At 34.4% G+C, this 15,073-nt stretch overlaps 1 protein-coding gene across 1 annotated transcript; it reads left to right on the top strand.

The window, feature by feature from the left end:
* The first annotated feature begins 1,797 nt into the window (after positions 1-1,797).
* On the top strand, positions 1,798-2,966 carry LOC145006802 (F-box/FBD/LRR-repeat protein At1g13570-like). Its single transcript, XM_078965848.1, has 5 exons — positions 1,798-1,995; positions 2,154-2,216; positions 2,298-2,327; positions 2,412-2,573; positions 2,655-2,966. Exons 1-5 carry the CDS (start codon positions 1,798-1,800, stop codon positions 2,964-2,966), a joined length of 765 nt encoding a protein of 254 aa, XP_078821974.1.
* Positions 2,967-15,073: the final 12,107 nt, after the last annotated feature.

The following is a 15,073-nucleotide window of genomic DNA, read 5'->3' as shown; positions in this document are numbered from 1 at the left end:
TTATACTCGGCAGTAGAGGCTACCTCCTATGCTTTTGTTGCCTCAAGGGCCCAATCTTGGGTATTGCAAGACCACATCTTACGGGATAGCAGTATACATGGTATGGTTTTTGATTATGATTGTGCCTTGGCATCCCTTCGCAACAAGCTTCTAGATTTTGACCTTAACAATTTTACTACTAAAGACACCGCCCCCCCCCCCCCCTAAATCCTAGAATACACCGGCGAGTGCCTTTTTTCATAAAATTGTCCAAGATATGGAAGTGCATTTCGACATGATGGCTCAGCAGAAAGCGGTTTTCCAGTGCTTACGTGCACCAGATGCTCAAGATTTTCTTCTGACTATCCCTATAGATGGGCTTGGCCAACACATGTCTCCCGTGGAGTATCGTACTATTCTCAAATATCGACTCATGATTCCCATTTTCCCAGCTGAGGAGATATGTCCTATGTGTCGCAAGGCATGTTTGGACTCTTTTGGGGAGCATGCAGTTCACTGTAAAGAACTCCCGGGGTTCAAAACAGGCACAATATGGTTAAGGATGTCTTGTTTGATATATTTAAGCGTAACGGGGTTTCCGCTAAGAAAGAGGCACCTGTTAATTTCTTGACTGACCCGACAGAAGGAAGGTCAACCCTCAGAACGGCTGACATTTTGATTTTTGGATGGATCGGAGGGAAACACGCATGTGTGGATCTTACAGGGGTATCCCTTCTCGTGGGCCTGAGGGCTGGGGGTTTCACAGCGGGACATGCTGCTTTAAAAGCAGCCACAGACAAAGTCACCAAACATGAGAGATCATGCCTAGAAAATCAACACGTGTTCCTACCATTTGCATTTGATACGTTTGGTTTCCTCGCACCGGATGCGATAGAGCTTCTTAAATGAGTACAACGAATCATGCATAGTAATGTTATATCCCCTAGATCTTCGGATGTAGTCTTTAAAAGAATTAGCTTTACCATTCAAAAAGGCTTAGTGGCGTAGCTTGTTACCCGTTTGCCATCTCACTCATTGTACGATGACAATTAAAATTAGCAAGTTTTTTCAAATTAGTTAAAGTTACTCGTAAACTGAAAGAGCTAATTAAGTTTGTGATGATTTTAAACTCCATGATCGCTCCTTCCTTATTATGTCCGTGAGGTTACTAGGAATATTTTCTACTACAGTTACCCTATGGTTTTAGTGATCTAAATTTGTTTACTTTTCTTTTGGTAGTTAATTTATTTGGCTTGATTTTGGTGGAGAGTTTTAGCTCTATAGGAGTATTTTGTATCATTACTTTGAAGTGGTGATGAATGTATATAAATTTTACAAAATGGTGTAGAGTTTTAAAGGGCTATAGATGACATCCCCACATAAGTTCAAAGTCATTATTGGCTATTGTCAAATTATTAATTTATTATCGAACACAACCTCTAGTTATATAATCATGCAATCACTTAGATATACTACAACGACATGGCTATAGGCTAATACCGGGAAATGATGTTATGCAATTAAATCAATTTGATTCTGAATTCCACCTTTTTGTAGTTTTATAGAGCATCAAACTTAAAGGAACTTATCAAGTGATAGATAGAATCAACAATCTTCCTCAAGACACAATTGAAAAAAATTCTGAATTTAATGTCACTTCAAGATGCAGTCAGGACAAGCATTTTGTCAAGGAAATGGAGGAATTGCTAGACAAGCATGCCAAAACTTGCATTTATCATGCTTACTATATCATCTAATAGTGAAGAATTCAATAAACATAAGCTTGTGAAAGATATCCTCCATGTTTTGATTTGACACATGGGTCCGCTTTTAGAATTCAGTATTTGCATTAATGATACAAAAATTGCTAATAAGATTGACCCGATAATAATTCATCTTTCAAGGACCAAAAATATAAAGAAGTTCAAGTTTGTGAAAGGGCCAAATGACTGCTACAAGATACCTTTTTTCTTCTTTTCATTGCAAGGATTAGAACACCTAGATCTCATGGGTTGTGTAATCAAGCCTCCATTAATATTTAATGGATTTTGTATGCTAAGGAGCCAATCCTTTAACAGTTGTATAATCACTATCGAGGTGCTTCTACAATTCCTTACAAATTGTCCACTACTTGAGGAATTTACCTTGGTAATATAATGTCCATATAACTACAGACTACTTATGAAGCTTCAATTCAGTTAAATACTTTCTTACAAGGAAAATGTATTTTGATGCAGGTTTTATTTAATTTAACAAACTATATACAACTAAAAAAATGTGAATTTGTAGAGTTATTTAAGTGTTTATCTTTGGTTCAGGTTCTGAAAATATCTAGGTTTTGGATCGAGGTAATAGTTCTTAACTTGATTGTTGTATTTATCTCATGCAAGAGTATTGTGTTATAATCTATGGTTTGGTATATTTGGTTAAAGGAATTTGGTGTAGATGATGATGTTATGCCACAGAAGCTCCCCACTTCACTAGTCCACTTGAGGGTACTTGTTCATGATGTATCTTTTCTGCATGAAGATGAGATTTCTTGTCTTCTCTATTTGATCAACAACTCCCCAAATTTGGAGAAAATTAAACTGGAGGTACATGCTATCAGATATGGTAATAATTAATAGATCTGCATAGTTATTTGTATTTGCAATTTTGTTGTGTCTTCTGATTAGAGGTGTAGGGACCATGAGGAGCGGGGTGAACAAACTTTTGATAACTGGTTTGATCCTGAAGATCACTCGGATCTTAAATTGGATCATCTTAAAGAACTGGAGATAACAAGTTTCTATAATGTGGGATATGAGATGGAGTTTGTGAAGCTCATCATTGCTAAGTCACCTGTGCTAAAGTTAGTACGAATAAAGCTTAATCCAAATGTTTATGTTGATGAAGAGATGAAGATGCTTCAAGATTTGGTGAGAGTGTCATTTCCACGTGCATCACCAACAACAAATTTCATTATCGAACGCATGCCATTTAACTAAATGTGTTGTTCAAAAATCAAAATATAATATTTTGTCAAAGGACATTGTCTTTATGCTCTATTTTGAACTTATTTCGATGTCGTTTTGGGTTGATTATGGGTATTATGGCAATTTATACTTTCCATTGCAAATTCTCTTTGATGCAATAAATTTGGTATTTTCTTTAAAGGATATAAGAATACAACATTGAAAAACTAGGTTTGCATTGTAAAGCAATGAAATTTGGTTTTGACCACGATCAAGCAAATCAAGGCACCATTTGGATTTACAAGTAAAGTGTGGTTAGGAAAGCAATGACAAAGTTCATGATTCAAGAAAGTTTGCATTTTGACCATTTCAATAACTCGTAATTGACAAGACTAATTCAAGAAACTATTCAGTCGTGCATTGTCATGGAAGCTGCTCGATCCTTAGATATGAATGTATTAATATGCGGCAAATTGTTAAAATTTAGATGATTTGAGATTTTGATAAATTAGAATGCTGAAAAAATTTAACTTATGTTGTTTGGATAGCTCCACACGGTTCACAAGATTCGTTCCTTTGCATTAGCGCTCATTGGGTAAATTTGAATACTTGAAAACTAATCAAGTTAACATTTACATTTGAATTGTTTGAATATTAATACACCAAAGACAATTTATATAAAATTGTAGATTACACGATAAAAACTTATAAAATGCAAACCAAAGTTTTTCTATATCTTTTGATATTGTGTCGAACAATACCTTCGGAAATGGAAACATAAAATTAAAATATTTACCGGTTTGTGACAACGGTTTTTTTTTTTTTTTGTTCCATAGTCATTGTTTTGCACATAACGACGGCGTTTTTTTCCCTATAGTCGATGTTTTGCACATATTACTAACTTGGTTGTGCAAAACGAACTAAAACAAATTGGAGAAGTAAAAGATACATTTAAACAAATATTTATAGCTCTAGCAATGATCAATATCCTAAATATATGAAGTTTTGTAACAATGTGAATGTCATTCGGTTAGGGATGAATATGGATGTAGCTCGTTGATGGAATTTTATACGGAATATGTTTGAATGTGCTTTACAACAAAAATATACTTTAAAAATGTTTCATAACAATCTTGCCATGGTCTTAGGGCTGGCCATATTAGAAGTCTAGTTGGATAGTCATCAAACAATTAGCAAAATTGCTTGAAGTTAAAAAAATCTACTACTTTTTTTTATCGATAGTTATCAAACAATTAACAAAATTGGTCAAAGTTAAAAATGTTTCATAACAACCTTGTGGTCTTGCCATGACCATAGGACTGACCATATTCGAAGTATAGTTGGATAGTTATCAAACAATTAACAAAATTGTTCGAAGCTAAAAAAAACTACTATTTTTTTATCGAGAGTTTATCATTTAATAAGTTGTTTCATCCTTAACTAAAATTTTTTAATGTGCTCGGCAATCGTCAACGATTTTGAAAAGAAAAACTAAAATTTCCTTTTAATGGCACTACCGATGAACGTTAAATTAAAAAAAAAGTTACATGTATTGACATTCACAACAACTTGTGCCTCCACATTGAACCCGACGATAAATGTTGGAAAGCTAAAGCTTTACTTGAAAATGTATATAATGACTTGGGTTTATTCGATGGAAACACAAATTATGAAACCGAGGTCAAAGCTAAATTTAACATTGTTTTTTCAAAATTATTTGACGCTGTGCTGTTTATTTTTTTTAAAAAACCTATTCTAATCATTTATTGCTGTGTCGCGACACTTGACCCTTCGCAACTATTTATTTTTCAGAAGATTTCTGACTTAAAAACTGATGTGCATGTGCTGCGTGACACAACACTTGACCATCTGTTTCAAACCTCTTCACACTTTACTTTAACTTATTGCAGCAGTTTGTAGAGGTTAAAAAACAAATAAACTTTTTATTACATACTGCAACCGTTTGGTCCCACTTTTCTGCTATAGAGGTTGCAAAGGTTGTCCACAGACTTCAGACATTTTCGTTTCGAAAAAACAAACGACAGCTTAACAAAATATGATTTAACAAATACACATGACTCAATCAGAAATGTAGCAAAATCATCTAGATCGGGTAATAATGGAACAATTAGACTATATAACACATAAGAAATGAAGCTATTATACGGGCCCACACTAGAATCCTTATTAGCGATATACTGGAACCAATTTTTTAGCACACGAGTATTCAAGATTTTGAAAAAATGTATATTTTGGTTTGGTAGAAGAAAAAAAGACAATTTCCAATTCTATTCGCTATGTGTTAATCATCCATGCTGGTAGCTTCATAATCAACTTTTTATTAGGGGTGTGCAAAAAAACCGTAAAACCGAAAAATCGAGCCGAACCGGTCGATCCGAAACCGAAAAAAAACAGAAACCAAAAAAAACCGATACATAAAAAAACTGAAACCGAAAAAACCGGATATCAACGGTTCGGTTTTGGTTTGGATACTTAGGTATTTGCGGATAACCGAACCGCTTGATATATATATATATATATATATATATATATATATATATATATATATATATATATATATATATATATATATATATATATATATATTATTCATTTTCATTGAACTTTTAGCCATATCCCAAACAACAATCATGATCGGCTATTCTAATTTTACACTTCTACATTATGTTTTCTTTTATTTTTATTTTTATATTTATTATACCAATAATAATGTATATTATTTGACCTTCATTATGTTTTTATTTGGACTTGGTAATTTTTGAAAGAAATCGTTGGAATGAAGTTTGTAATTTTAATTGTATTTGAATTTTTATATTTAGCGAGTACCCGTGAACCGAATCGTGGTTACCCGCCTGTATACGGTTCGGTTCGGTTCGGTTTTTTTGCTAATTCGGTTCGATTTCGGTTAGTGCACATGAAGTACCCGCCCCGTGATGACGGTTCACAATTTTATTACTATCCGAACCGAACCGTCCCGTTAACACCCCTACTTTTTATGTTAATGAATGGGTAATATCTTCAAGAATAACAAAACTCACCTCTATATCATTGGAAGTCAGGGCCGGTCCAGACGGTGGGCAACCCGGGCGACTGTCCAGGGCCCACGTTTTCAGGGGCCCAAAATTTCTAGGCTATGTTGTGTGTGTGTGTGTGTGTGTGTGTGTGTGTATATATATATATATATATATATATATATATATATATATATATATATATATATATATATGATTTTTATGGTCTAAAGTTAGTTCAAACTCAAACTAACAAAAAAGATAAACAGTTTGGTTTTCTTGTTATTGCTAATTGTACGCGTTCATAGTGAAGAATGAATGATATTTTTTTTAATCTTTATGATATTTGTCTTTAAGGGCCATTTTTTTCTTTTCGCCCCGGGCCCTATATATGTTTGGACCGGCACTGTTGGAAGTATGCATTTGCTTGAAAACTATTTGAATGACATGACATGTATAACATACTAGGTGTGACACTCATGTATTACACGAGTTTATTTTAAAAAATTAAATATAAAATTTTAACAATTTGAAAAGTTTGAATTTATAAGAATAATAATTTTTTTTGAATTATTAAAATTAATGAGACTTTAATGTATTAAATACATTACATATATAAACCATTTCTAATAAATACCTACAATATATTATCTTACATATTAAACATGAAATTTTAATTTAATAAAATGAGAATTACAATAAAATAACAAGTAGAAAATAGAAAAATAAAAAATTGTAGAAAATGCTATGTGGCAAAATTTTCACCGCTTGAAGACAAACTTGAGACTCCTAGAAATAGCGATGAATTTGAGGAGATCACTTGCTTCAGAAGAACTCGCTTTTGAAGTACTACTAAACCTTGACGAATAAACTATAAACGATTAAGAGCATCCGTAATGGTGAGTTTAATGGGAGAGTTGAATAAGGTGGCAAGTCCATTTGTCATTCAGTGGATGAAACTCTACCATTGTGAAATGTCACATTGACATTGAATGGATTTAGAGTTTAATGGTCATTGAACTCTTCAATGAGAAAAGGGAAAGTTTTAATTCTTAAATACTTACTATAAATTACATTTTGTAACATTTTATTGAATTTTTTAAAGTTCATTGCATTGTAGAGAAAAAAATAATAGAGTTCTATGGATTGTAAACTGATGTGATAATTCATTGAACTTTAAGGAGTACAATGCATTGTGGATGTCCTAACGAGTCATGAATCACTATGACACTACCACTAGCACTACCAAAACAACAAGAAGAAAACCTGATAATGGTTTTCTTTTTTGTTTTAAAGTTCTAAATATATTGCAATTTGCTTTTAGTATATGTTTTAAATTCAAAAAAAAAAAAAATGAAGTTTTTCATTTCAAACTGGTTTTCATCCTATTATCCGATGGTTTTGACTATGTTGACCAATTGACCTCAAAAAATAGTACACTACAACCATGGGCCGAACACGAACAGACTCCAGAGTCCAAGGGACCAGGGCTATCGAGCTGGAAGGCCCGAAAAACTTTTCTACACAATTTAGCCTTTTTAAGAAAAATTAGAAAAACCGGATACAAGAGTGAGGGTTAACAATTTGAAATTGGGAGCGAAATCGTTGATCGTTTTTCGTTCATGATATTTTCGCAGTAGCAGTCGGTTGGAGAGATTCGAGTAATCGAGTGCCACCATTACATTACTTCTTAAACCACGCTTACAGCATACTCTCCTCTGTCGAGTAAATTAGTTTCACCTTGAACTGAAAGGCCTAATTAAGCTCGTAATTTATGCGGTGAAGTTATGATTCAAACTCCATGATTGCTCCTTCCTTATAGTGTCTGTACTACTGTTGCCATATGGTTTCAATGATCTAAATTTGATTACAAAATTGATTTGCAGGATTTATTAGGTTCGTATAATTTTGTAATTAAGTAGTTAATTTTCTCGGTAGTACAATGTTGGTGGATAGTTTTATTATTTTGAAGTGGTGATACCATCAATGGAATGTATATACAATTTATAGAATGGTATATAATTTTTAACGTACATAAGCTCAAAGTCATTATTGGCTATTCTCCGATTATTACTGAACACAACTGCTAATTGTATTATCATGCAATCACTTAGATAAGCTTCTCAAAGACATCTTCCATGTTTTCATTCTACACACGGGTCCGCTTTTAGAATTCTGTATCTACATTAATAATACAGAAATTGCTAATGAAATTGACCCGATAATACTTCATCTTTCAAGGACCAAAAATATAAAGAAGTTCAAGTTTCTGAAAATCTCAAATGACTGCTACAAGCTACCCCTTTCCTTCTTTTCTTTGCAAGGATTAGAACACATAGATCTCATGGGTTGTGTAGTTAACCCTCCATTAATATTTAATGGATTTTGTATGCTAAGGAGCCTGTGCTTTAGCAGTTGTATAATCACTGTCGAGGTGCTTCTACAACTCCTTACAAATTGCCCACTACTTGAGGAATTTACCTTGGTAATTTAATCTCCATATAACTACCTATGAAGCTCTCCTCCTTCAATTAATTACTTTCTTACAAGTAAAGTGTATTTTGATGCAGGTTTTATATGATGTAACACACTATATAGAGCTACAACAGTGCACATTTGTAGAGTTGTTTAAGTGTTTATCTTCAGTTCACGTTCTGAAATTATCTAGATTTTGTATCGAGGTAATAATATTTGATGTTGATTGTTTTATCTTATCTCATGCAAAAAATTTGTGTTTTAATTCTTGTTTTGGTATTGGTTAAAGGACTTTGATGCAGATGGTAGTTGTATGCCACATAAGCTCCCCACTCCACTTGTTTTGATTTGGTGAGACTGCCATTTCCACGTGCATCACCAACAGCAAACTTCATTATTGAACGCATGCCGTTTGACTAAATGTGTTAGTCAAAATATAATATTTTGTCAAAGCATAGTGTCTTTATGGTCTATTTTGATCTTATTTGGATGTATTTTTGGGTTGATTATGGGTATTATGGTAATTAGTACTTTCTATTTCAATCTCTCTTTAAATTAGATGTTGAGTAATGAGTATCATTTTACCATGAAAGAACGTTTGGTCTATATGATCACCTTAATGGGTCAATCTTAGTTTTTATGGTTAGGACTCTAACAATTGATGATCATGTATTGATTAGAGTTAAGGATTAGTTTTAGATAAAACTAATTACAACAAAAGTAAAATATTGACAATCAAAATCAGTAATAATATAACCAAATGGTGATTGTTGATGTATATTCATATGATAGTTCGCAACATGCATTTGGCTTAGCAGTATGATGAGATCCCTCTCTCCTTGAGGTTGATGGTTTGTTTCAGAAACGTTAAATAAATACATGCAATAAAAATGAATGTAATTCAATAATTAAAGAGTTTTGATTTTGCATTTGACTGTGTGTTATGCAATTTAATCATAATATGAGTTTAAGTAACATTCTACCTATGTTGGTACTTAAAAACACTAAGAAGGTCTGATATTTTCCGGTCACCAAATTGTTTAATCAAAATAGGTTCTTTGAATTAAATCTAGCTTTACTAACCTAATTTAAACAAGCTCTTATGACTAGATTAAAAACCACATTATGTTTATGAGAATGTTCCCAATCAACGTTCAATACTTCTTACAAGTTCGGAAGTGTATGAACGTTAAATTCTAGTTTAACACTGAAGTTAATCCAATCATAAAACCAGTTCAATATGTATTATTTTGTATTAATTCATAAAACAATTATGGATTTCATAAAATGAATAACAAGCATGACCCAACCCTCATTCAAGTGGCCAAGTTGAATCACAATCGAATCAAACATTAGGTTAAAATGAAACTAAAATTTCTAGATAGGAATATCAGCAAAATGTCAAGTCATATGATTATGTTGAAAGGTGCTTTGTATGTGCAATCTTGTTAATGGGAGGATCGTTTATGAATTTGTTGTAAAATTGTAACTTGAACTATTTCCTTGCAAGATAAATGTGAATTGAGGTAGATTGTAGAAGTTGGTGGATAGTATGAGGTTGATATGCAAAGGAATAAAGTGTAGAAGGGTAGATATGTACATCAAATGAAAGTTCAAGGGAGCAGTGTTGATGTAGCTGAGTTGATGTAATATTGAAGTCTTGTACAAGTGTGCATTGGAGTAGTGTATATCAAATGTACTTAAGGCTAATTAAATCGGTATATGTATTTGTATCCTACATTGGTATATGGGTGATGACATTAGGTTTAGTTGCTAGACCCGACTCCCGGCGAGATGACGAGACAAAGAGCGACCACTACCTGGCAGCTCCGCCTGGCAGCATTCCTTGACAGCTCAGCCCGACCTTTGGTTAGCTGGCCTGAATTAGGTTGGCCCATGGCCTGATCTAATTCCTATTGACCTAATGGTCCCCTACAAATAGAATTCTTCCACCTCTATAAGGAGGCATCTTCAACTTCTAAAGAGATCTCATCCAAGCTCTCTCTCTTAGACTTGTCCCACCTTGGGATAGCAACCGCCATGCCCATACTCTCCCTACACCATGGTCGTTCTATCCAGCCTGGAGAAACCATCTCATCTCACACACCGATCTAACTTGATCGTTGAAGCCTGCTCCCGAAACACCTGGGACGGTTCTAACGACTTCGCAACGATGGCAGCTAGGTATCAAGCTGGGAACTCGCTAGCAGCACCACCTCCAGATCTCCAGTCCAGATCCGACACCAAGAACTGGTGGCCTGAGTTGTTGTCACAACAATGGGTATAAGATTCCTTCTATGCATACATTATATATAGGACATATGATTATAACTTCAGTGAGTTGAACTAATTTTGTCACTATTTGGTCTTTTCTTTTTCCTAGTTGTCATCCTCATTATATTTAGGGTTCCTATGTTTTTATGAGTGCATACTGAATTTGTAGAGATATTTTTTTATGTAAATTATGGCGTTTTAATAAAAGAAGAGTTTATATTTTTTTATAGATTAAAAGCATAAACACGATTGTACTATATAACCGTAATGGAAAGACTTTAGCCGAACATGACTAAAGCCCTAAAATGAAAGTTTGGAAAGGAAATTAATTTACTAAAGCAACTTACAATAAACCAATAATAGTGTTTCCAAATGATTTCTAGTGAAAAATCCCAAACAATATCGCCCCAAAGTCCCAAAATAATAAATCCATAGAAACTGCCAAAGAGCAATTATACGACTGACATGGCCCATGCCACATGAATCATGTCATGTGAAAGTATGATGTCATTTTGAAACCTCCCTAAAGTACATTACTGAAAAGAGCCCTATTCTTCATGGGAGAACGCTTGTGCTAGTCTTGAAGAGTAAAACAACATGATCCATGTCAGGTATTCTTTGATGAAACCTTAAAATCTTTGTTTATGGTCAAAAAATTCTACAACCTTGTTCCTAGCCCTTTTTCACCATTCTTGACAAGCTTCAACCTTCAGAAAAACCTGAAATGACACAAAATGCATGGAAATGAAATGCACCAAAAGTTGTCCTGAAAACAAGAAAAATGCATGGTTAATCACTAAAATGCAATGCAAAGTTATGAACTAAACATGCTAAAAAGGTTCATAAAATGCATAACAAAGTGTAAATCAAGAGTAGTTTTAGGATATATTAAAGTGTGTTTGTGTTGCTAGTGTAGAAAACATTACTCATATGATAGTTGTTCGTAATTTAATTACTTTGTACTCCATGAGAAATCATATAAGTCAAAGAGGTTGTTTGATAGCTCCATGGTAAAACACATGAACACTAAACACCAATGAAGTGTCAAATTGTAACGTCCCGAAGATCATGATATTAAAATTTTTTGTTTTTAGTTTAATAAATCGTTAGTATATATTATTTCCATAAAACCAAGGTAACCAATATTTAGCAAAACATCATCAAATAAGAGTAATTCATAGAATGCAGAAACATGTGGTGTGTGCTATGCAATCATCTCGAGCTCTCCTATTTGAAAACTGGAGTGCTTTGATGAAACCTTAAAATCTTTGTTTATGGTCAAAAAATTCTACAACCTTGTTCCTAGCCCTTTTTCACCATTCTTGACAAGCTTCAACCTTCAGAAAAACCTGAAATGACACAAAATGCATGGAAATGAAATGCACCAAAAGTTGTCCTGAAAACAAGAAAAATGCATGGTTAATCACTAAAATGCAATGCAAAGATATGAACTAAACATGCTAAAAAGGTTCATAAAATGCACAACAAATTGTAAATCAAGAGTAGTTTTAGGATATATTAAAGTGTGTTTGCGTTGCTAGTGTAGAAAACATTATTCATATGATAGTTGTTCGTAATTTAATTACTTTGTACTCCATGAGAAATCATATAAGTCAAAGAGGTTGTTTGATAGCTCCATGGTAAAACACATGAACACTAAACACCAATGAAGTGTTAAATTGTAAAGTCCTGAAGATCATGACATTAAAATTTTTTGTTTTTAGTTTAATAAATCGTTAGTATAGATTATTTCCATAAAACCAAGGTAACCAATATTTAGAAAAACATCATCAAATAAGAGTAATTCATAGAATGCGGAAACATGTGGTGTGTGCTCTGCAATCATCTCGAGCTCTCCTATTTGAAATCTAGAGTACTTGAAACATATACTGAAAACTGTAAGCACAAAGCTTAGTGAGTTCCCCAAAATACCACATAACATACAACCACAAAATATCATGCGACATACATATAGTTGCCATGGGCTCCCCCATGGTCTTTACCTGGAATGCCATGGGCTCCCCTCATGGTCTGGTATCCAAGTGTCATGGGCTCCCCATGGTCTTTACCTGGAATGTCATGGGCTCTCCCCATGGTTTGATATTCAAGTGCCATGAGCTACGCCCATGGTCTTTCATGCAAGTATCACATAGACAAGTAACATTACACATAAAAAGTAATGGGTCAACATAGGCGCCTTCGACCCATGGATATAGTGAGAAGACTCACCTCGGACAACTGAAACCCACAGATACTCTCTGACTTCAGATCCGCTAAAATCCCCGCGCTATCAAACAAGTAACACCCAATTTAACAATTGGGTTCTAGACCTAGTCCAATAATCCATATAAGGGGTAAAAAGACCATTTTACCCCTCGCCTAGTTTAGTCCAAGACTAAGGGCCAATTCCCCAATTACAAAGGACCATAAAACCAATAAACATCCAAAGCCCACTCATGGCCCAATTTTCCAAATTGGGCCCAAACCCTTACATGGGCCTTACCCGAAAGCCCATTAACATTTCCCCAATCCAGACACTTGTTTACAGATGGCCCAACACAACCCTAAGCAATCCAAGCCCAAAAGATATCCCAAACATACAAGCTCATTAGACCGAGTACATGGGGCGTACAAGCACGTACGCGCATCCTACTCGCTTGAAGGCTTGTACACTGCACGTACCTGCTTGTACGCCCAACGTACTCACCCTTTCCAGCCCAAACTTGATTTTCACTTAATCCATTAAGTGAAAGCTTCCAAAACATAAATCCGACCTCCTTAAGCTGGATTACCACGTAAAGTTGTCAACTTTATGTCTATACATGACTAAATGAAGCTCTTAAGCTTAAAAGGGACTTAATAGAGGACTTAAAGCATGCACGACACCATTTCTCACATAAATTTTGCACCTTTATGCTCAAAGATACCAAAACAAACTCAATTCTGAAAGAACCAACCCTCAAACAATTCATCTCATCCATAGACCCAAAACAAAGACCAAAATCATAATAAAGTATCCAAGAAGAGATCTAATCATACACAAGCCAAGATTTTATAGGGTACAACACTAGAAATTAAGGTTGATTTTGGGTTTTTAGGGTATAGAGGCTAGCTTTGAAATGAACCAAAGGGACTAAATAAGGATTTTATAGGGTACAACACTAGAAATTAAGGTTTCACACTGACCCTCATACGTCCAATGTACGAGACCTTGCACCCCACTCCACACCTCACAGTACGCTAAGCGTACTCCTTGTTACGCACAGTGTAGAGCCCTTCGCTTCGATACCCCCCGCGTACTCTCTTTGTACGCCCCATATAATAAAGGCTTCCTTTAAACCCTAATTCATTCCGAAGGCCATAACATCTTCGATACAACTCCGATTCTGACCATCCTTATATTCATGTAAGGTAACAAGAAGCTCTATGCTTTAAACAACTCATACCTGCCTTGCAACATCCCGAACAAACATCTAATTTCCATAAAAGCCCGAGCTAACAATTTACCAAAATACCCTCGACTCCCAAACTAACTTCGAATGCTCGAATCATCCTCATACCATTACCCACACCCAAATTGGTGACAATTCAGAACAGGTCGTTACACAAATAAATAAGGATTCTGAGCAACACTTGTCTTGAAAAGCCACGAAGGAGAGGAAATCACTTACACACTAAGATTTAATTTCCACACTTCAAATAACGAAACAAAATACGAAGTTATATTAGCAGGGATCCAACTTTCCAATAAGATGGGGGTAGAACGTCTGACAGCAATGAGTGACTCACTCCTAGTAGCTAATCAAGTCATGAGAGAATACAAAGGAAAAAAGAGTAGAATGCAACAATATGTGAATGCAGTAAAGAGACTCACAACCAACGTCAAAAAAAAATTCTCAATCTGACAAAACAACAACAGAAAAGCCGACACATTGAGAAAATTAGCCTCCACATCATTCAAACACATGTCCAAAAAGGTACTTATTGTGGTCATGGAATATTTCACTAAATGGATAGAAGTTAAGCCATTGAATATTATCAACGAGAGAAACATGATAATAAAAATTATGGAAACACATATTGACACGGTACGTTACACCCCGAGTGTCGGTAAACGATAATGGTCTACAATGTAATGGTTTTTATGATCAAACCTACAAAAAGAAATTCAAAATTTTTATTTATGTAAAATGTGGAAAGGTAAAATGTAAGATCTATGCAAGAAATTTGGTATTTTATTAAGGAATATAAGAATACAACATTGAAAAACCAAGCAACTTGGTATTGCAAAGCAAAGAAATCTGGTTTGGACCATGATCAAGCAACAATGAAGAATCAAGGAACCATTTTGATTTACCA

This window comes from Lactuca saligna, chromosome 7 (assembly GCF_052625555.1).
Source record: "Lactuca saligna cultivar CGN05327 chromosome 7, ASM5262555v1, whole genome shotgun sequence".
NCBI classification, from domain to species: domain Eukaryota; kingdom Viridiplantae; phylum Streptophyta; class Magnoliopsida; order Asterales; family Asteraceae; genus Lactuca; species Lactuca saligna.
Note: the sequence above shows the minus strand (reverse complement) of the source record. Positions and strands in the feature narration are given on the sequence as shown.

Bases quoted from the DNA above. Each gene is read 5' to 3' on its own strand.
- LOC145006802 (XM_078965848.1), top strand. From the start codon at position 1,798: ATGGGTCCGCTTTTAGAATTCAGTATTTGCATTAATGATACAAAAATT. The intron at 1,996-2,153 runs GTAATCAAGCCT...ATATAACTACAG, and splicing joins ACCTAGATCTCATGGGTTGT to ACTACTTATGAAGCTTCAAT. The intron at 2,217-2,297 runs GTTTTATTTAAT...TCTTTGGTTCAG, and splicing joins GAAAATGTATTTTGATGCAG to GTTCTGAAAATATCTAGGTT.